Below are 22,651 nucleotides of genomic sequence, written 5' to 3'. Positions count from 1 at the left end.
GATGACCTTCAATATTTCAGTTTTGAAATGATATTGATAATGCTAGCTAGTAAACTTGGGTGGTCGTGTCCATTGCTGCCCATCTGATTTTCTGCCATTTCTGGAAAATCATAATGAATAACGATTAGATAAAGTCTATGAAGGAGCATGCGTGCCCATACCGGGAGTCGAACTAGGAGAAATGAGTGGCAAGTTCGTGGGTTCACCACTCCACACACTCGGCCACTACCACGTCTGGACATGACTATCGCTACCGAAAATGGAGGAGGAGATAGCTTTGTTGCAATACATAAATAAACTTAATTGATACTAGTGTTGGGCGATATCGCGATATTGAAAAAAATATCGTCCAGGCGATATCAACTAGACGATATATCGTCACGATATATTGGCGATATATATCGTCACAATAATTAGGCGATATATATCTCATGGAGACGATATCACCGATATCACGATACGAAAAAATATCATACTGTATCGTCTGTGACGATATTTTCTTGACGATATATCGCGATATCAAATATCCGATATCGTTCATCCCTACTTAAAACGAAAAACCTTGGCGCAAACAGTCCGTTGAGGTACTAATTATGAAATAACCTTTAAATTGCTCCATAAAATAAAATATTAAACCTCTATTATAACTTATATAAGCTCTGACAAGCAACTTTTCGTTGGGTATCGAATCTCACAGCCGCTGTTTTCTGGCTTTCTAGACCGAGGTCCGTTACTGTTACTTCCAGCTGCATTGTCCTCACTATGCTGGGTCAGCACCGAAATTTTGTTGGCTTGCACCAGGAATTGAACACGGGACCGGTCGAACCAAAAGCGAGGGCGCTAACCATTAGGCTTCGCAGGAGTTCCTGTTACTTCTATTGCTATTGCGATTAATATTGTTGATGCGGATGGCCTTTCTGACCAGAATACAATGGGTGCACATTGCGCAAACACCCCCTCGTACCAACCCACCTTGCCTGTCTATGCAAATACCACCGTACAATTCCAGTTAGGTCTATAACTTGTAGGGCAAGTTATGTCAGTTATTTTTTTCCAACATTTCAAATCTCCAATTTTCTCCCCGGGTTCGAATCCCGGCGTGGACATGGGTGTTCTTTGTGCCTCTTAATCAATTTCATCATCACTCATCCTCATCGCCGCGATTAGCTTAAATTTGAAGAAAAGCGACGCTGAATAACAAAAAATCAAGCCAATTTTCCCATATTGTTGCCCTTTTCAAAGCATCCCCCAATGGACGCCCTATTTGCAAACGGATTCGGGACTGTAGCCCCCTCATCCCCCATCTTTGAAATCCGAGCCTGGGTGCAGTGCAAGCCAGTGGCGCAGGAACGTGGGGGTACAGGGGTACGTTGTACCCCCCTAAATTTTTGAAGGGGGTACTGTACCCCCCTAAATCCGTAAATCGAGTTGTACCCCCTGTACCCCCCTTGCTAATTTGACAGCAGACGCAAGGTGAAAGAACCTACTTTAAGTTCACCCAATAAAAAAAGTGTATATTGTTTATAACTTATAGGCCTAAACATTATCTTCCTTACCACAGAAATTCAAACCATTCTAAACTTATTCTACTACATTGTGGTTGCTACTAGTTAGTTCATTGACCTAAGTTCTTCGAAACCTCTTTAAGGTGATGAAAATTGTTTAAAATGTATGTGGAACGATGGAATCAGATTTGCTCTCAGACAATCAAGCTGCAGACGAATGCTCCTTGCGTTAGGGGGGGAGGGGTACACTTTTCTAAAGCAGTGGTCTCGTCGATTCGAAGATAAGATACAAATCTTCATCAGAAGGGTATATGACTGATCCCATTTTCCTTTGAATATTTAAAATGGAATTTTCCAAAACGAAATACTTACACGAACGAGACGAGACACTACAGACCAACTTGGGGATACAATGTACTGCTGTACCTCACCCATATGTTTCATAACTTTGTAAGAGGGTGATAGGAAAACTATACTTAAACCTACTATATATTAAGAGATTTTGAAAATAGAGTTCCGATTAGCCTATCTGAATATGAAGTGAATCTAGAATAAGTTTCAATAACTTCTGAATGGAAACCGAAACAAAAATAAACAAAAACATGAACGAGAAGGACCTCGCCACGCAGGAGACAAGATGAGGCTGTGACAATTCTCGACTCATTGCATCGCGATATTATTCCTAGGTGAAATGAAATTTTTGCTAGACATTTAAACAGGGTTCAATTTGCGATATTATCAGATGAGGGGGATGGAATTATTTCTACCTATGTATTAAGTATACTTATAATTGGACATTAATTACTTAAAATCTAATTTTGGTATCGAATGCAACACAAACACAACGCCATTTTAAGTTATACCCTAAAGTTAAACTGTAAGAAAATTACATTAGTCAGATGAATGCACGAGATAAATTAAACTCACTGCAGGTTCTATTGGTAGATTTTGGATTGGATTCGCAAGGTCTTTGAGTGAGATGGGAATGTTTGATTGATTTATTTGGTTTATTTTACTTCGCATTTCTGCCACTTTTGGCTAATCGCAAAGATGAGGATGGGTGATGATATGATGAAATTGATGAACACTCGCATGCCCAACCTGGGACCTCTGGCGTCAAAGCGCGCTATGCTAACCCCTCCGCTACGGAGGCCGGCGAGGTGGGAATGTGTTTTGGATTTTCTTTGTAGATACGAAAATCTTTAACTGTGACGCACACATGCTTTTGCTAACATTAAAGTTTACCTTTTCACATAAACGAGAAATTGACATGTCACCGTAAAACATACGCATGTATCTGCATTTAATGCTACTCTACACGAAAAGAAACCTTGGGCGGTTCTTCATATTGTCCACCAAAGATTGAAACGAAAAAAAAAACCTTTTGAGTGTATGCCTTTCCTTGCTTCCTCTGACATCTGACGGATTTCGGTTTTGTATATGTAATGATAGTACTTTCAGTGCTTGAAGAGTGTCATTAGGTACAGCTAATTATATAACAAATAAATGCTTTGTCAAATGTTTCACAAATATTTCAAAGTTGGACTTTTTACGAGTTGATCGGGAACCATCTCAACTGTTTTTTTTAACGCCCTACAGATGTCTCAGTAAATACCAAATACATGGCTTCTAAAAGACATTGGATGTGGTACACATCTTCCATAAATTGTTTAAAGATATTTTTATGCGTATGGGAATTTAAAATTAGAATGAACTGAATAATGTGGTTTCTATATCCAGTGGGTGGGAGATTAGTCCTGGTTTGGGTGGCTCAAGATCCTCCTTACCCCCTTTAATCTCAACTTGCATTAAAATGAATAGATGTATCTTTGTTCGCAATTTTCACATTTCGAACTCCTGATTTTTCGTTCCGTTAAATTCAAATAAGCTCAGAACGAAGTCCAGAGCTATATATGTTTCAGAATTGTTATCTGGTTTTAATTTTTTTTTTAAAAAACATAAATTCTAAGAAAAACAAAGAAAAAAATAGTTATGCAAATTTTGCATTAAATAACAGGACATTCGGGTGTGCTGTTCTAAAATAGAATATTTCCCATGCCTTCACATTATACCTAAGTATCAAGGACGTATTTAGAAGGGGCTCCGAACACTTCCCCGAAAGACTTACCAAGAAGTAAAAGTAAATAATAAAAAACATAATTGTTTAGCATTTGTTATATAATCGATGGTTATTTCCGCTGAACTTATTGGAAGGCAAGCAATTTGGCTCATACGGCTTTGAAAGGTTCCAAAGATTTATGCACACAACTAATGATAATATCCATAAAATATTAATCAGAAACTTTACTTTTCGTTAATTGGATCTAACTTTTGTTTGTTATTCAATACATATTCAATTATTTTTCTATTTGACATTAAATTCCTTGCCAGGGCATTTGTTTTTATATAAATCTTGGCGATCTTAACTACATGCAAGCTAGATGCTGTTATATCTATATTCTTTTACTATCTTTTACCTATTCACGTAATAACAACAATACATGGGGCCTCCCCGATGGCGCAGTGGTAGCGTCGTCCCCATGCAGTCAAGGGTTCCCGGGTTCGATACCCCGTGGAGGCACATAGTGGTTCGGATCCCACTTTAAACTGTAGGTCCAGTCCCGATTAGCCTTACTGTGCATAAAGTGGACTTAAAATACCAAATCAAACAACAATACAATATTAATTAATTTACATATTTAATTAATATTTTAATTTAATTAAATATAATTATTATTATTTATTTTTATTATTATTATTATTATTGCAACACTTGGTTGGCCCCCGAAATGTATTTCTAGGTGAGTAGTATGTGTGTTTATATATATGAGAGGCTGAATTGTGTACCCCCCCCCCCCCCAAATGAAAAACGTTCCTGCGCCACCGGTGCAAGCTATAGACGACGACATTCTGTGAGCATTGTTGTTGCCTGAGTTCATATCAAAACATGCTTCCTCACGCCTACATCGCGTCTATTTCTTTATTTTGGTCCTCCTTGTCCTTTCAGATATTGTAGATGATACTGACGCAAAAGCTTGCGGGGCCATGTGGCGCAGGCCGCACGTAGAGCTGCGCTTCGGCGTTGGGTCTGCGAACCCCGTCCTTCGTCAAGGCTGGTTTTCGGTCTGATGGGAGCGGGAAGGGGAGAACGAGGGGGGCGAGGGGGAGATTGGACTCGGTGAAAGCGCGGCGTGGAGTTGAAGCAGTAGCTGGCGGGACAGCCGTCGGATCGCACGTGGTGATCGGGCCTTCTTTTTACTTGACCCGTGTTTTGTGTGGCGCGAGTGTTCGTGAATGCAGGATGGGTAGCTTTGTGGTCGTGATGGCAACTTCGTCGTGAAATGCAGCTGCCTTGTAAGGGCTGGTTCTTGCGAAGACGAAGTTTTAACCGTGTGTTTCCAGTTGACAAGACAGAGAGGAATCGGCGACACCTCCAGCCGAATGTCTGATTCGAATGCAACAGACTTCAATGCGTGCCTTCCCTCACGCTTCGATATGTGTTCATCGAGTGAATGTGTTTAGGCACGACGGAAGTTTTTCCCGTTTCTAAGGAGTGTAGGAGCGTCTCATTGTGACGATGGCAGGTGAGAATATTGTTTTTTGTTTACAAATAGCTACAAAACGAGTTTGAAAGAATGGTTATTGAAGTAAGCCTACGGAGCGTTTCAATATGTGCTACATATTTTGAACGTCTGGTTCCCTGAAGTTTCGATTAACTGTTGTAAATCATACAAAACATGACAGTGTCGTGACTTAGGCCTACCTTCAAGAGAGCAGCTGCATTTGCTTGGCTTTGAAAGCGCCATGTTTTAACTCCTTTTCTTCCTTTTTGCGTGCTGTAGGAATGTTGTTTGTCCACTTCTCTTAGGTCATCCACGACAATCTTAGCTTTGCCCGTAAGATCCGAACGTCTGTTCTTCCCTTAACATTTCTAAACAACATGTTGCTATCTGTTCACAGCTCCTATAAGTGTATTCGAATCATGATTTGTACAGATATTGGCGGTTACAAACGTTTACTTCACCTTGAAAAGAAATTCAAAACTTCCGGAAGCCGCCTTCGGCAGAATTTTAGCGATCAGCATGCACACAGCGTTTTCTAAGCAACACATAATATTGAGACAAGATGTCTGAAAGAATTGTTCGAAGAATATATTTTTGGAAGGCACCAATAATCGCAATTTGGATTGCATGTTCATGTAGGGTACCGATTGTAAAGCAAGGAACGTGTAATTAGATATGGTCAAATTTGTAATTCGTGGTTTATTGTAACGAATGGATATGCTCTTCAAGAAACAGGTTAGTGTGTGACGTTTTACGGAACGCTGCAGAGGTAGCGAGTTCAATAAGGCTTAATTGCTTTAGCACCAGTCACCTGGACTTCCAATTGTAAATTTCGAGATGATTTGCAACTGCATGATATATTTCTTTATTGTTATTTTGAAGTTTATGTTGCTGCGTATTGTTATTTTGAAAAATATACGAATCGAGAATTCTCAAAATTTGAAACGTAATGTGAAAATTCATGTTCGTTCGAAATGACAATGGTCGATTCGTAGTCGAAGAGTAAAGTTAGATTCACAAGAGATGGAAGGCTCAATTTCTCGGCACTTATCTAACCACTTTCAATCGCAATTAGTCTCAGTGCATCATGTTTTCCTTAACGGTAAATAAGATGTAGCTTTGTAACATCGCAATATTGCCTAGTTGCAGTCCAATCGTTTGTTTAACCGGTTTATTTTTGTCTTTTTGACGCATTGAGCTACGTCTAAAAAGCGCCTGTGAAAATGATCACGAAATATTAAAAAATTAAGTAGACTTTGGTCAAAACTCCTACCAGTACTGCAGGTTGTAACCATAGTGACGACCCTTCCCCCAAAAATATCAAGGGGGGGGCACAAAAATTATAATTGAAATTACTTTATAAGGGCATAAAGGTGGGTGTTTTATATTTATAGTAATATTTTTTATGGGTGCAGCAACTTTTCTGAGGGGGCAATGGCTCACCCTGGCTCCCCTTTAATTTCGTCACTGTAATTTTGACGTTTTCAATTTTGGGAAAATTACTTTCCACTCGGTGCCGTGCCAAGGTTTTTGGAAAAGGGCCTTACGTATGTTTTTTATTTTTTTTTATTTAAAAGATTACTGATCCAAATGGAGAAGGGGGAGTTATGAGTCCCAACAACCTCTCATTGGACACGCCACTGAATCATTATGTACACACTAAGCGAGAGATTTCCCGGATTTTTACGGGCCGATGGATTTATCTTCACTCAGGTTTAATTTGCTTTGCCCTCCTCTTTCATTGCGGTGTTCGCTTGCGTCTTGCGAAATGGTATGTAAACCAGAAACTACCACAAAAACGCACTCTACTGACGGATCCGTGCATTTGTGCCCATAAAAGGGGTTTCTTTGTTTATTCTCCTCTAAACTTTGACCACATCGTTATAAGTAGGAAAGTGATGTATTATTAACGTGCCAAGGCTACAGAAGTCATGGCTCATGAACCGTGAGGGACGGCATCTTCTCCTGGAAGGTTGGGGCGGAGCATCTTCCTCTTCAGAACATCTTCAGTAAGGTTTACGTATTTCCGTCTTTGGAATTAATATGTTTTTAATTCGGCATACTCCTCCTATGTTATACGATGTGGTTGTATAAACAATAGCATGGTCGATCTGATCAGCGCCGACCTACGTGGCAGAGTGGTCGCAGTAGCAAAACGCACTACGACGCCAGGAGTCCTGTGTTTCAATCCCGGCCTGGGTGTTCAATTTAATCATCGCCCATCCTCATCTTCGCGATTAGCCAAAATTGGCAGAAAGAACTAAGTAAAATAATCGATCTGGTCTAGGAGACATCAGATTTTAACACAGCCGATGCAGTGTAGTGCTTGGCATATTTTGAAGAATTGAAATACGTCGTTTTATATATTTATTTCTTTTTCGGAAAAGGAAAGTAAACAAATAAATATGTGAAAATATACGCTAGGCATCTTGTTTGCAGCAACCATAAGATCAACCATGGAAATATTCCAAAAACGGATCGGGGTATCGATGTTCTGTTTGGCAACAATGTAACAACTAGAAGGGTACACAAAGTAAAACAGGTGGTATGCAGCAAACAGCACTTTCTAGTGTTGTCATCTTCACATAAATTTCACCAATTTCCAAAAGTGACATGAGTGCGTGGCGAAGTAATATTAGCTACCTTAGCTATTTTCAACAATTACGATATATCCATTCATGATATCAGTGAGTCTACGTTCTTGTTCAATGCAGTATATTACCGACCCCCGTTATTACTAAAGATGCAGTACATATGTATATCCAGTTTCGAACGCACAGTAAAAATATGAATGCTACATTTAAGAAAGTAATAAAAATAAACTTTGTTCTGAAGTGGCAACACTGTCCGTCACTCGGCCATCACATATAGTATTTTACTTTGTGGTGGCTTTGTTTCTAAGCAGGACATAAATTTCTAGCCTGGTTTACGAAATATTTGTGGCGGTTTGTAGGCGAATCCCCCCCGTAAACTTCTGGGCAGCAGAAACAACTTCTGTTCCTAACACGGCAAACTTTGCAAGTAAAATCGATAGACATTTGTATTTCTTTTTCCTTGTTTGTCGGTGTGATTGGCTTAATGGGGAGCGACCATATGTTGCCAATACGATATAGCTATCCAGTGAAGATTGCCGCATATCATTTAGTTGGTTAGGATCGCTCTTCTTAGCGGCAATTCTGAATATATACAGTTCTATACAATTATTTGGTACAACACTGTGCTTAACGACCTTTCTTATCCATATGCGGAACGAACGTTAACGGATTTTCTGAAATGTTATGAATATCGAATGGAATTTTGATGAAGCAGTTGTGTATTGTTTAGAAGCATTTTTAGGCATTTCAAATTCAAAGAAACCGAGATGATAGGTTTATTTCAGGATGATCAGTTATATCCATTGAACTTTAAAATTTCCTTTATCGGAAGATACTGTGCCTTAATCATTAACTTAATCGAATTAGTGTCCCAAAAATATCATCAGTCCTTCCGCGTGGTTTGAGACCAAATACGTATATATATATATCGGTTTTCTCTCGCTTTTGTGTGACGTGAGTGATGATCTGATGAAATTGATCCCCGCGAAATATACACACACGCCCAGTTCTGGACTCGAACCCCGGAACTTAAATGGCAAGCTCTAAATTCGACTATTTAACCCGACTTAATATCCATGTCTTACCCAGGATTCAAACTTGGGGCCCTTGGCTTCATAGCGCACCATACTACTTTGCCGCAGTGGTCGACGACAGAGTCGGCATATACCGAGATATACCGATTCTGATTCTAAGGGTCTCCCCGATGGCGTAGTTGTACCGCAGTTGCCGTGTGATCAATGGGTTCCGGGTTGAATCGTGAGACATCGCACAGTGGTTTGGATTCAATTTTAAAGTGTGGGTCCATTTCTGATTGGCCTATCTGAGTGTAAATTGAACTTGTTCGCTTACTGGGCTAATAAGCCAAGTTAGATATAGATGAAAGATTAGTTTAGGGAGGTGATACTGTGCGTAACGCACAACCAGAATGTTTAGACTCATATTCGAGACTAGGTGTGTTGCTGTACACACTGTCGCAAACGGAGAATGGCTTGTATCACTGAAGGCTGTGAACATTTTCATCAGCTTCTTCCAACCCTTGATGTCTGAAGTTTCTCGTTGCGGTTACCAGGACGGTATATGGAAAAGTACTAACATAGTTGCGTAGTAACTTTTCTCTCGCAGTGTATACACCACATACAATTTATTAAAAGAGTGAAGAAAAGACGCGTCAAATCCTTTTCATTTCACTCTGCTCGATGTTGCGTGGCTCTCTTTGGTTCTGAAACTGTCCATACTGTTATCTTAATATTGCAACCGTGCTCAGGGTTTCTCATCTGTGATGTTTTTCATATTTTTGTTCCCTTTGCAGATTTCGGTGCCATAAAAGCCACCGAAAACAATGAGAAAAACACGTCCCCTTCATTACCAAATCCGTTATTCCCTCAGGGATGGGAATATCCATCCATCCACATTACTTTTTCAGAACGAGCTGTACGGTGTGTGCATTACCTTCTCTCCTTTGTTTTAGTGTCACCAAAAGTACACGTGCAATATACATTTACAGCATGTTTTCCTTTGTTCATGGCTGTTCTGCTGGAACTAACACTTGTGGTATGCGCGTACTAAACTTGGCAATCACAACTAAGTAATATGCTTGAGTAATGATTTCGTTTTCATATCGCAGTCTGTAATTGTGTGGAAAAAAGCTCCGATGTAACCTCGGAAAGTCTAAATGGCACGGTCTTTAACTTGGCCGATTGACCGAGAAGGCTGTTTTATTGCCTTTATTACTTGCATATTATTGTACTTTAAAACGTAACGGCCTATCTACGTGTCCCTAATTTTGTGATACCATAGTGCAGTGCATGGCTTTGAGACTTTTTCTGTTGTGTAGTTGTACAGTCACGGACATTTCTGGGTTGTTGTATAATTGAGTTTCATTGCCGTCATTACAACCCAAGATCGCCCATGACTGTACACTGTTAAATGTACAATATTCTACAGTTAAAAATTTCACAGTCTACCTGTTAATGTATTAAAACAGTACACAGCCTTTTGTTTTTCAATTGAATATTTTATTATGCATAATGATAAATATTGATTATAATCTACATTTGGTTGGTTGGTTGATTTGGTGTTTTAAGTCCACTTTATGCACAGTAAGGCTAATCGGGACTGGACCTACAGTTTAAAGTGGGATCCGAACCACTATGTGCCTCCACCGGGTATCGAACCCGGGAGTCTACATTTGCTTACAACATAAGTAAATATTTTTAAAAACAGAGTCATTCAGTTGAATTAATTAGGCAAATATGCTATGGTCGTTACTACTTGTACTAAAAAAAATAACAAAAACATTCAGGATATTTTTTTAGGTGACAGCGAAAATTGACTGTTTTGGGCCGTCATTTCTTCAGTCAATCTTTTACATTGTACAAGCAGTGTACTGAAATTCCTATAATAAGGCTACGTTGGCATAGTCCACTACCTCTATTTTAACAAATATTCAGGTTGTTTTGAAGTAGGTGATACAGTATAGGCTATGTGGTCGAAAATGTAGATTCGTAACACCGTATTTCTCATGGCAGTTCGATATAGTTTTTTTGCATTTTTCCTTATTTTTACGTTTGAGCTTCCGTGACAGTGCCTCGTAGACTAATCGTAGCGATGAGGCTGAATGAGCAAAATGATGAAGGGGAACTAACAAACGAATACTCTTGCCCAGGTCAGGACTCGAACCTGTAATCTTCGGTGGCGCGATCATGAATCGACTAATTCAAGCACAGAGCCACCGCGGTGGCGTCTACTACCATAAAGTTTGCCGCAATGGCGAAATAGGATAGGTGTCTCTAAATGTCGTTGGTTCGATTAAGGCACAGGGGGTTACAAAGTGTCATTATCCTTTATCTGGAGTGACTGAGGAAACACACCTCTTTTTTTTTCTTTTTCGGATGCCCGGTCGATTGATGTGAACCTGCTTGAAACCGACCGAGCACCATTGTAATTAGAATTCGAACCAAGTATTTCCATTTTATAGCACCGCATTTTAAGCATTCAAACCATGTAATTGACCCTTTGTAGATGGGGTTAACTAACTAACTATCTAACTATCGTGTAGGGTGATAGTGAGCGGGTTCACTGGAGAAAATGTAGCTGACATTTCCTGGCGCTACACGCGCAAACACATTTGATTTAGACCGTTTGTTTTGAGAGGAGGCCGAGTCTTAGATATTTTTTTAAACTTATTCATGGATCCCACTGATATAGAATGCATTAACTAGAGTTGCAAAAAAGTCGGCTTTTTTAAAACAAAAACTGAAATTTTGGCTTTTTACCAATTACAGCTAACCTATTTTGACTTGAAGTTAATGTTATGAGTTGACAGGTTTGTAGTAATACGTATATTTTACAACTAGCTAAAAAAAAAATACGTGATGTAGCAGCCAAGAGACAGATATTGGCCAATCCCGGTGGACACATATTGCATAGTGGTTCAGATACAATTTTAACCCTAGCTTACCGAGGGGGGAGTGGAGGGGTCTTGCAGTCCCACCACATCTATTTTTTAGATATTTCAACTGTTTGAAAATAAATTACATTTTTCTCTAGTATGTTCCCAATATTTCTGTATTATTTTTGCTCATAAAAACATAAATGTTATGTAAACAGGAAGCAAAATGCACTTGGTGGGCTTATCAGGCGCCATCTTTGAATGCGACTCTTTCAAGGCACTCATGCCAGTGACAGTGTACAATTAGTTGGTAATGATGGTAATTATTGTAAGTGCACTTCTATGGACAAAAAAGCATTAACAAAAAATTATTATGGATTTTGTGAGTTTTAGTGAATGATAAAATATATGTGAGACACTCATGCAATTGGTTATTATTTTTTTATTAATGCTAGTATTTTTTGTAATTATTATAATTAATAAATAACTGTACACATATAATCAGCAAAGGAAGAGTGATTGAAAGATAAAATGGTTTCTTGAATTTTAGTGATAAAAAAGAAGTGTGGGCCTGTGGGCTGACCCCCGGTATGTAATTTTCTTGTATGGCATGAGTGAGCTAGGGTTAAAACTAAACGTGTAGTCCTGATGAGCACACCTGACCATGAAATGGACTTTAAACAGGCTTTTACATGTTTGTGTCTCAATTTAAATGTTAATGCCATAAAATATGAAACAAGTGTTAATATAAATATATTCGATGTTTCGGGACAGATAAAAATCTTTACTGTTCACAACACATATGCAAAAGTGTACGTATTACGTGAATGTGTGTATGTATCCTGTTTAACAGAGCTTTGAAATGGAAGCGACACATGGCTCCTGGAAACCAACCCTTAGAAGTAAATGCAACATTTCGAACCAAAGCAACATAAGCTGCAAGTGTCGCTTGTCATTTGGCCTGTACCGTTTTCTCAGGAAACTTTCACACCGAAGCAACAAGTGACATGTGTCTCTTGGAAGCAGACCCTCAGTAATCCATTCAACCTTTTGAACTAAAGTGCGGCAACGAGCTAAACATGTCACTTACATGTTGCTCGGACTATACTGCTTTCTCAATGGCGTACATCGTGCCGTTTCAGTCTGTTGTTCTTACATGCATGGTGAATATTTTGCTTTATACTTATGGAGACTGTGTCGTTTGCCATCTGATACTTCAGTCAGAAAGCTCCTTTAAAGGCATCTCGGTCTTGTTTGTGCATGTGTGGTGGATGCTTGCTTGTAGACTGAATGGGCCCATGTCACTTGCCACTTCAATGTGACACCCCCCACTGCCATGTGCTGTTTTGGTCTGAATGTTCTCTAGACTTAACAAGATTGTTAGCTACTTCATCAGATTTTATTTAGCCTGTAAATCACAGAGAACAAATTGCAAGTACTATTGTTGGGAAAAGGTCGGCTTTTTGATAGAAGGTTCATTTTGTAATCATAAAAGGGGGTCTGGAGTGAAATAAAGTAATAATGTTGCCTTGTAATAAGGAGGGGTCTGAGGTTCAATCCTCAGTGGAGGCAGAGGGCTTCAGATCTCATTTCAAACTGTAGGTCCAGTCCAGATTTCTTAGATTCCCCCCCCCCATTTGTGGCCAGTCTAATTTACTTCTGCTTCAGTTTTAGTGCCAGTATTTGTCAACTGCCGGGCCGTTGCACCCAGGGGTTGACGACTAATTTGAATCTTAATTTTATATTTGACAGCAAGTCTATACATAATTGGACTATGATTATGCCATAGTTGGTATATTAATATTAATTAAGGATGCATATTAATTTCCATATAAACTTTAAAGATCAGAAATGTATTTATGAGTGAAATTATTGGGATCAGGGCATCGACTTGTAAGAAATAAATTTACTGGGCTCTGGTCTCACAAAGGTTGAGAATTTTGCAACAAGCAGCCAAAATACATCACTAGTTGCTGTGTGACCAGGTTTAGTAGCCATTTAACCAAATTATACGAGTACATGATGTACTGGAAAGCCAGAATACAAATATACATATTTTACTCAACACAAAATTTAATGTAGAGAGATTTGATACTAGATTTTCAAAAGGTAGAGCAGTATTTTCTTTTTTGCTTCATGTACATGTTCTTATAACAAATTCAAACATCGAATATCGTATCATACTAATGATGCTATTAGGTTTTATTAAAAACACATACAAAACTACTCTCTCTGAATATGTTTATACTACATAGATATATTAAATAAGCCTTCCGAGATATGAAGATAACACTCGGAAAGAACCACCCATTCAAAAAAGCCGGCTTCTTTGAAAACACAGTTTGTCTAGCTACGAATTTCATATTGTAAACTGTGTTTTATATTTTGAAATGAGTGTCTACTTTACAGTAGGGAGATAAACGGAAACCATGGAACAGGAAAAATACTGCCAACTTCTGTATTTTTATTGATTTGAGACACTTTTGTAAAAAAAAAGCCGAAGAAAGCCCAACAAAAAAAGCCGCGGGAAAAAAACAGGTTTTTTTCCCGAAATAAGCAGTTTTTTTCGATCATTTCCAACTCTAGCATTAACACCATGGAAATATTGCAAAGGTGAATGTACGATTTTAAATAGAAAAGCCATGAAAGAATCGAGGAATTTTGAAGCTGGAGACGTTAGGAAATTTACATATGCTTGTGGTACTCTCCAGAATCGTGGAATAGAGGACATTTTTCTATTTCCTGTAATTAATAAATATTTTTAGATAGTTTAGTAATATATTTTTAAGATTTTAAAGTATACCACGCCACGGATAGAATGTACTATAAAAAAAATTAATATTATTTTATATGAACCTTAGAGTATATTGGAAAATATTTTGTTTTGACAAATTGTGTAAAGTGTGTATTTATCCACACAGCTCCCCCCCCCTCCAATTTTCGCAACATGCCATATATCTTTTCACAAAAGTCCAATTTAAGTCTATTTCGGCATTACGATATAACTCTCCTCCCTAATAAAATTGGCCTTTTACCTTCCCAGGTGGAAAATCCTGGGAAACCTTAGTGAATTGGACCATTCTTCAATACCTACAGTAAACCGCAGTTTTCTGACGCACACCCTCAAATGCGCGGGGAGTTAATTATTTCTCAGAAGAGGTTGAATTTTCACATATGGACGACACTAGAATTACATTTTTTAAAATTTATATCGGATATAGCACGGATCCACGGTGAAATTCACGTTCCCTTCGACGTGGCATCCGAGCTGCAAGAACTAGCCGTGGATGACCGCAATAAAGGCGAGTGGCTTCCGCTCGGCTTGTCCGAAGGCTTGAGAGCTTGCCAAGTAACATCCATGTGGAGTACTTTATAAAGCGTTGACCTCTGGTAAAGGTACGTAGCCAGATTACTAGAAAGCACCTTGATATTCCATGGCGCATTCTTGAGTCTCGCTTCCAGGCTAGCCCGTGCTTGGATCGAATAGCACAGAATAGCGACCACATTACTTGGGGCCTCGTATTCGTTTGATCTTAAGATGTTTGTAAATGTTCAAGTCCACTGTACGCTTGGATAGGGACTGGACATATAGTTTAAAGTGTGATCAAAATCAATGCACAATGCTCTAATTCTTTGGAAGTGACATTGTCATGTTGATGTTTTTAAAATGCTCAATATTTAGTGTCGCTACAGTGTGAAACGGTGCCGTTCATTGGCTCGTTCCAAAGCGACATGTGTCGCCTGTCGCTTCTGTCTGAAATCTCCCTAACAAGGTACCCGATGTATACTAGGGGAAATTTATCGTTTGTAACTATTAAAACACACAGAAAAATTCCCATAACCAAATACATTGACAAGAAATCATAATAGCGAAAAAATTCAAGGGGCTCTATGTTGTCTTTGGCCGACCTCCATGTAACGTTCCTACCTTACGTAAACAGAGGGGCTTGTTCAGAGCATATAATTGCGACACTTGAAATATCAAGCTTTCTACATTTTCCTGGTTGTGGAGATTTATTTTCTTGAATCTATAAGATGAATTAAATGGGTTCGAATTATCGTAACAATGAACATTATTTGATTGATGCCATTTCTCTTCTAATTGGTTGGGAATATGGGCAAACAGTGTTATTTAAACATGTTAGTCTTAACATTCTCGCTTTATTTATATATTCGTAAGGAGGGTCAAAGTGTTGTTGCTATGGTAACATCAATACGTTTATCCACGGTGAATACCATGAGGCAGAGCAAAACAAAGCTACAGAAACAGAAGGAGCTCTCACGCTTTCTTGAGAAGTACAAAAGATCAACTTTCAACGATGAGTCAAAAGACTGCCAACAAAATACAAAATTAGGTATCCATTGAGAGACTTCTCTTGCAGAGAATGCTGCTGGAAAAGCGTAATTAGGACAGTGTATTGATGAATTAAGAACTAGTTTCTGTATACCGGTTTCTTTACTAGTGTCAAGTTGGCCGGGCTAGAAAAGCATTCCGTCTGCTAATGTTCCCTGTGGTTGGTGCTATATTCCAAGTACATTTATAATTAGCGGTAAGGTTTTACATTATGGAAATTCTCATAATTAGTTCCTTAGTGACGTTGGTAGTTTCTTCCTGCTTGCTTTCTATAATGGTGGAAATTGTATATGGCATGACTTTCATAAGTAGGGTTATTTGAGACTCTGATGGAATATTTGTAAAGTGGGATCCATGAGTATTACCGTGCAAATTGCCCATGACTATTTCCATTAATTTTTCGCTTACATCCTAGATGTCTTTAAGCGATGGATTATTATGAATGCTGCTGCAGAAGTTGTCAACGGATTGTTTTGAGTTTTCTTTTCATTCTTGAAGTTCTTATTGGGTAACATAAAGTGCGCGAACATGGTGATGGACAATTTGCATGGTAATAATACTCATGGATCCCACTGTACTACACTTTTTGTCTTCGGAAGGACAACGTCTTCGCCTAGGTGTCAAAGATCGCCTAGATTGAATTACGAAGTTTTTGAAGTACGTGCGTAAGTTGGATTAAATACTTTCTACAACCGCAATCAACCAGAGGAGACCTTGTATAATCGTTCATTATCACTTCTCTTCCTGATTGTTACGTCAGTTGGGATAGTTCTCAATGTGAGTAGTTTCATTTTATGTTTGAGCACGTTCTATCGAGGTTAGAGAATCGAAGACTTCTGTAATACCATCCCTTTTCGTGTTTTTAGTGCAGAAACTCGTGCTTCATGTAGATCAAGATATATTGTCGTTATTTTATTTCCGCTGAGCACCTAATAAGGAATAAAGCTGGAGGGAATAAACAGCTCCACTTAGCAGATAACGGATGAACCATATGGTGCTATGTAAATGTGAATTCCAAATCCGTATCAGTTAATTTTTGCGTTATCTTCCCCTTTTTGTGTGCATTCTACTCCAGGTGCAAATTTTATAACGAAATTTCGTACTAAGAAAACAAACTTTTGTTGATGGAAACTCCTAACGCGTACTTAACAAGCGAATAAGGAAAAAAATGTTGGTTGTTCTGTAATTAATTGATTTCAAAAATTGTGTTACAAGACTTATGGTCACAACCAATTTTCAGAGGGATTATTATTGTGAAATATTTTTTGTAAAACTCGAGAAAATCAAGTACACTCCTTTTCAGCGACTGTTTAACCCTGTAGAGAGTGTCACTTTGTGGACAGGAGTGTACAACCTGTCCAATAAAATTTCTCAGGACATTCAATGACTAAATCTTCTTGGAAATATAATATTCATTAAGTATATATATTTAAACCAGGCATTGGACTCACGTTGCACAAGAATGGCTGTGTACGTTAACTTTTAGCATTTAGAAATTGTGTTAGATGACAGAAGCCACTTTGAAGAAAACCATGAGTTGGGTTTAGAATTAGTCAAAACAGGAACGGTTGGTCATCGTATTAAAGAATGTTGTTTATTCATAGAATACTCAAGAACAACTGTTGGTTTCTAATTGTGCGCTGATCGACCCTTTCCAGGATTACACGTGAAATTAACGCTTCAGAAGGCGAATCATTCATTTGTGACAATGGCGCCTCAATCGGAGGGAAGTTGAATCTTCTGTAGGCTTCACTGACTCCTTTTTGTTGTTGGACGCCATGTTGCATGAGAGCGAGTGAGGGACCTTGAAAAGTTGCAGCTTCTCGTGGGTCTAACCTGTAATCACAGCCCGCTACAAGAGAACTGGGATCTTTTCTGTGTAAACCCTGACCTTGAATGTCGGGACAGATGCAGCTCTAGGGAAGACAGGTAAAATCACCTGAGAGATCAGCTTCGCGATTTCTTCCCTTGTGGGAAAGTTCCCTGTGATCCTCTGAAAGAGAAGGCCCATGGAAGTAAAAGCAGTTGTTAGTTACGCCGTGGTCTCTCTGGGTGGGATTCATTAAGCAGAGTCTCGCTGGTTCGAAATGAACTAGAACCTTATGGTTACTGTCGCAGTTGTTAACGGATACACCTCTAACAAGAAATTCCATGTGAAACCGCAGCAGGTCCTGTGCTATTATTGCTGTTGTTGGAACCGAAAACATGTGCCATAGAAACACCTACCCAATGACAATATGCCATGCGTAATTGCATTTTCCGGAAGCGAGTGTACCAAACTTCGTGTGGCTGCCAGCTGCAGAAGCAATTTCTGGTATTGGAATTCAAAATATACCACGGGGAAAGAGTGCTCTTGCTACTTTAGTTAGATGGTGGGCAGGCACGTATCTAGAAATATATTTCGGAGGAGGTCCAAACTAATGTTTCAGAAATAATAATAATGTAACGTTTGAACTAAAATAATTAAATTTTAATTATATTAAATTAAAGTATCAATAAAATATGTAAATTAACTGTATTGTATTATTATTATTGCATCAATAGGTAAAGAGACGGTATAAGAATATAAATATAAGAGCACGTATTCATTATCTACCTTACATGTAGTTAAGTTCACCAAAAATTGTATAAAATCAACTGCCCTGGCAAGGATATTAATGTCAAATACATACAGAATTGCATATTTATTCATTAACAAAAATGATGTTTTATCCAGTTGACTAAAAGTAAACTTCCTGATTAATATTTTATGCATATTATGTATCATAAGTAGTATAGTATGCATAAATCTTCTTTGGTACTGTCGTTCAAAGTCGCATGATCCCAATATAATCCTTGCCAATAAGTTCAGAGAAAATAAATAAGCATCGATTGTACAAATGCTAAACAAGTACATTTTCATTATTTAATATATGTAATTGTTAAGCCTTTCGGGGAGGGGGTCCGGACCCCCTAGACCCTCCCCCTAAATACATCATGGTGGTAGGGGCTGCTAGTTGATTGCGGAATTATGTACTGAGCTCTTTGAGAATAAAAGGTAAATGCTGTTCATAGGAGGATCACGCCTTTCTTAAAAGATAAGCAGGCATGACTTTACTGTTCTTCATTCTCTCTTTGATCTCTACAATGACACTGTCACATTCATATTACTACCCTAGGATTACATCTGGGAAATCCTGGCAAGAAATTCGGCACCTAAAATGTTAGGGTGTTTTCTGGTCGGAAAACTCGATGGACCTGTCAATGCTGCTAATTTCTATGAAGAAAATAGAACATGACGTCGAGATGAAACGTTTTTATTTTAACCATTTTCTTTATGTATGTACTCAGGGAATCGATTCTAGAACCAATTTTTTATCAGTAAGCATCATAACTCTTCCATGTTCCTCATAGGAGGTTGCGCAATTTCAAACATGTCAAGAGGGTTGATAGATTTGATTTATTTAACGTAGCTTTTTTTCCACTTTTGGATAGGAAAGTCATAGTATCCTATACTGTCAACATTCGCATTTTCCGTGTATTTAGTTAATCTATTCAAAATTAACGAACAGACCAGTTAGGCGAGTCATCACAGTTAGCTTCCTTTCAGCAGTACGGTCCCGTTCAGATATTTTTTTGTCTGTAAACCTTAAATGTTGCTGAGTATGTGGTGAGAGAACTTCCGCTTCTCGATCTGGTTCTGGGCCATTCGATTGAATGGACTTAGAGGATAAGGTCACATGAAACGTACCGAACTGACATGTCCATAATTGGTTTTGGCTTAATGTTTCAGGCCAGGGAGGTGATTTCAGCATTCGCTCATCGTTTGTGTGTGCTGTATTTTTCTAATTTTGCCCTTCCATCAGTGAAGTTATTTGTACATTCAAAGATTATTTCCTCTAGGCTCTCAATGAATTTTGAGCTCAAGAAGTGAATATGTCCTTAGGACTACTAGTTTCTTGTCCTTTTTTTCACTGTCTGGATGGAAGACTTCGGATTGGCGTAGCAGTTTGTCAAAGACTTCGGGACAAATGACATAGGGAAGGTCGTCGTCGAATCTTCAGATTTCAGATGAGACCTTTGATTTCATTTTCTCCATAGTTCCTTTGAATTTAGGTTCTTTGCGTAGACCATGTCAATTTTGGTGAGAGTTTCAAACGTCTCTTCTATTTGAAAATGACAGTATGACTGTGCCAAATGAATAGGATACCAAAACTAAAAGAGCATCGAAATGCGAATTTTTGCATGTCTCCCCATTTTAAAAACAAATCTGTCTATAGAATTGATAATTTCGTAAACAATAATTTTACATTTCAAATATATTTCTGTTGCTGCCCTCTAGTTACAACTCATTGCAAGACAAGCTTGCAATTGTGAAGTATCGACAGTAAAATATAACGTTCGCATGATATGTTAACTAATTGAAGTCTCGCTCATTTACTCACTGACTAATACAGTTTAAAAAATGAGCTCGTAGCAGGACTTTTATAGTGGCTGGGTAGAATAACATGTATTTCAGCGACAGAGTCGGCTGTGTCTTTACTTAAGCGTTTTTTCTTCAGTTTCACAGCCATTAGAGTAGTTCGAGATAAGAATCTCTGCGCTGGGTTCAGTGTTCAACAACTGGGGAAGAGGTAGGTGGGAATGGTAGGATAATTTGACAGCAATTAAACAGAAATATATTTCGTGTTTCCAGTTGTCTGTCATTGATGTGGCTAGTAAACACGATCAGGTAATGCACACAGGATCTTATCTGATGTGTTTGTGCTTCGGTAATTCAGGCAAGGACTCCAGTTTGTGGGAAATCATGGGCTTCACTGACTTGATTGGTTTACAATTACGTCTTTGCTAACTGCATAGTAGCTACGGCATTTGTAATAAAGCCGTAACTTGTCATATTGGTGATGAATTCATGGGAAATAAACAGCGGGTCTTTTTAAAAAAATATTCCTTTCTGTACCTGTGAGTTATATTTTTAATAGCATGCTTCGCTTTGTTTGCAAGAGCAGAATGTTTATTATTCCACAGCAGAATATTAGTAAGACACAACTTTCAGATTATTACCTACAGTTTGACTTTTCATCTGAGTAATGCTATTACAGATATATTTTATTAATTGCTATAAACGAGAACTGAATTGCGCTAAGAAGGTCGCGAACACCTCGCACGTGGATACTGCATTCAATAATTGGATTACTTTGTATTAGCGCACACTGAGCTAAACTTTGCAATTTGTCTTTATTCTCGCTTTCGGGTTCTTTTCTTTACTTGATTATGCCGTTATTTTCCAGGAAAATGGGGAGAATTTAAAATCTTTACATATGACTGAAACACGTAGGAAAAGTTTTATTTTCACACGCGTTAATGTACTTTTGTCGAAATTGCTGTCTGTAACTGTAGTAAGACATGCCATTTTGGAACTGCAGCTACAATATATTAATTGTATTGATGTACACACCGACAGCTCGTATTTTCTTTGCTATTGTAGTAAAGTTGATGCAAGGCACTGCTTTAGCAAAGTAAATAATTTTAGATTTTCTATAATTGTAATTTTACTTGTAATATCGTGGCTCATATAATGTAGCTATTTTATCACTAAAGTCAGTCATGTCAGGTTAGTTCGGTATTGGATATATTTTCTCTTAAACCAAGCTTTTCAACATCAGCATCCAGATTTCAACTTTCGCGACATTACAGCCTCACTTAACAATACGTAACTGTTTGCGAAGGGCTATTATTGTTAATGCGTTTTATCTTGGAGTGCGGAAGAAGTACAAATAACTTTAAAACCGCAACTTCTCATTAAATATTGCAGTCGGCGGGAACAAGTATTCAGTTTATTGCTATGTTTGCGAGCAAACTGGGTTTATGACGTTCGTACTCAACTGAACAAGCAGAAGGTTTCGCTTAGGTTGACGTCGACAAGATTAATGATGAAAGTGCGTTGCTCTTCAGTGGGAGACGTTCAACTAAGGAAGCGGGAAAATGTGGTCCTCAAGGGCGCACAAGAACAGTAGTTTTCTTCTACCTCGAAGGAGCAAGAAAACTGTGGGTAATATCTTTAGGTATCTCAGTGTCAAAGCTCTTTAATTTTTCATCTCATATGCGGGGGAAATTGTTCACGACTTTCTTGTTTGATTCGCTTTTCTTCTCCGTAACGTGTACTTGCATTGCTTGTCGTTTGACAAGACTGCATGAATGACTGAAAAAAAGGTAAGTTATCTAACTTGAGTTCGAATATTTTACTGTTTATATGTCTGCGTCATGCTCTCGTGACTTGAAGGTAGGCCAATTCACTGTGAAATGTTTATTGTAGTGAAATTTAGTGTTAAGTATAATTAAGTATTTTACATGTCTAGAATTTTTATATGTTCTAAAAAGTGACCATTTTAAGCCCACAGCTTTTCAGCTCTTCCTCCGATTCCTCGAACACTAATTGCGTAATGTTTTAATACCATTTAAGGACAGTCTATTCACATATACAAGTTATCTTGCTGCAAATTAAATTTTATTTTCGAAACCATATTGTTTGCATTATACCTCCCCACCATACTAAATACTGTTAATACAATACAAGATGGATTATTAAAAGTAAAATGTCATTTTATTCCTGTTTCCACATTGTTTACCATTTCGATTTTTCAGTAATATGCACGTTAATTTCCTAATTACTATTGCGTGTGTATGGGGATTTTCAAGTACATGTGGTTTTGATACTGCATTACACACCATGTTAGTGCGTCATTTGCCCTATTAACTTTCTG

At 38.3% G+C, this 22,651-nt stretch overlaps 1 protein-coding gene across 2 annotated transcripts in view; it reads left to right on the top strand.

Annotated features, from left to right (window-relative positions):
* The first annotated feature begins 4,723 nt into the window (after positions 1-4,723).
* The window catches only part of LOC145984158 (uncharacterized), a 171,796-nt gene continuing 153,868 nt past the window's right edge, over positions 4,724-22,651 (top strand). The window contains exon 1 of one of the 2 annotated variants that reach the window (XM_083117645.1): positions 4,724-5,089. In XM_083117645.1, the coding sequence (XP_082973771.1) occupies positions 5,083-5,089 (7 nt within the window). In that variant the 5' untranslated portion in view covers positions 4,724-5,082. Of the gene's footprint in view, positions 5,090-22,050; positions 22,101-22,651 lie in introns of those variants that run through there. The other variant, XM_083117646.1, reaches the window with a different exon arrangement.

The sequence above is a fragment of the Lepisma saccharinum genome, chromosome 2 (genome assembly GCF_977018435.1).
Source record: "Lepisma saccharinum chromosome 2, izLepSacc3.1, whole genome shotgun sequence".
NCBI lineage: Eukaryota > Metazoa > Arthropoda > Insecta > Zygentoma > Lepismatidae > Lepisma > Lepisma saccharinum.
Note: the sequence above shows the minus strand (reverse complement) of the source record. Positions and strands in the feature narration are given on the sequence as shown.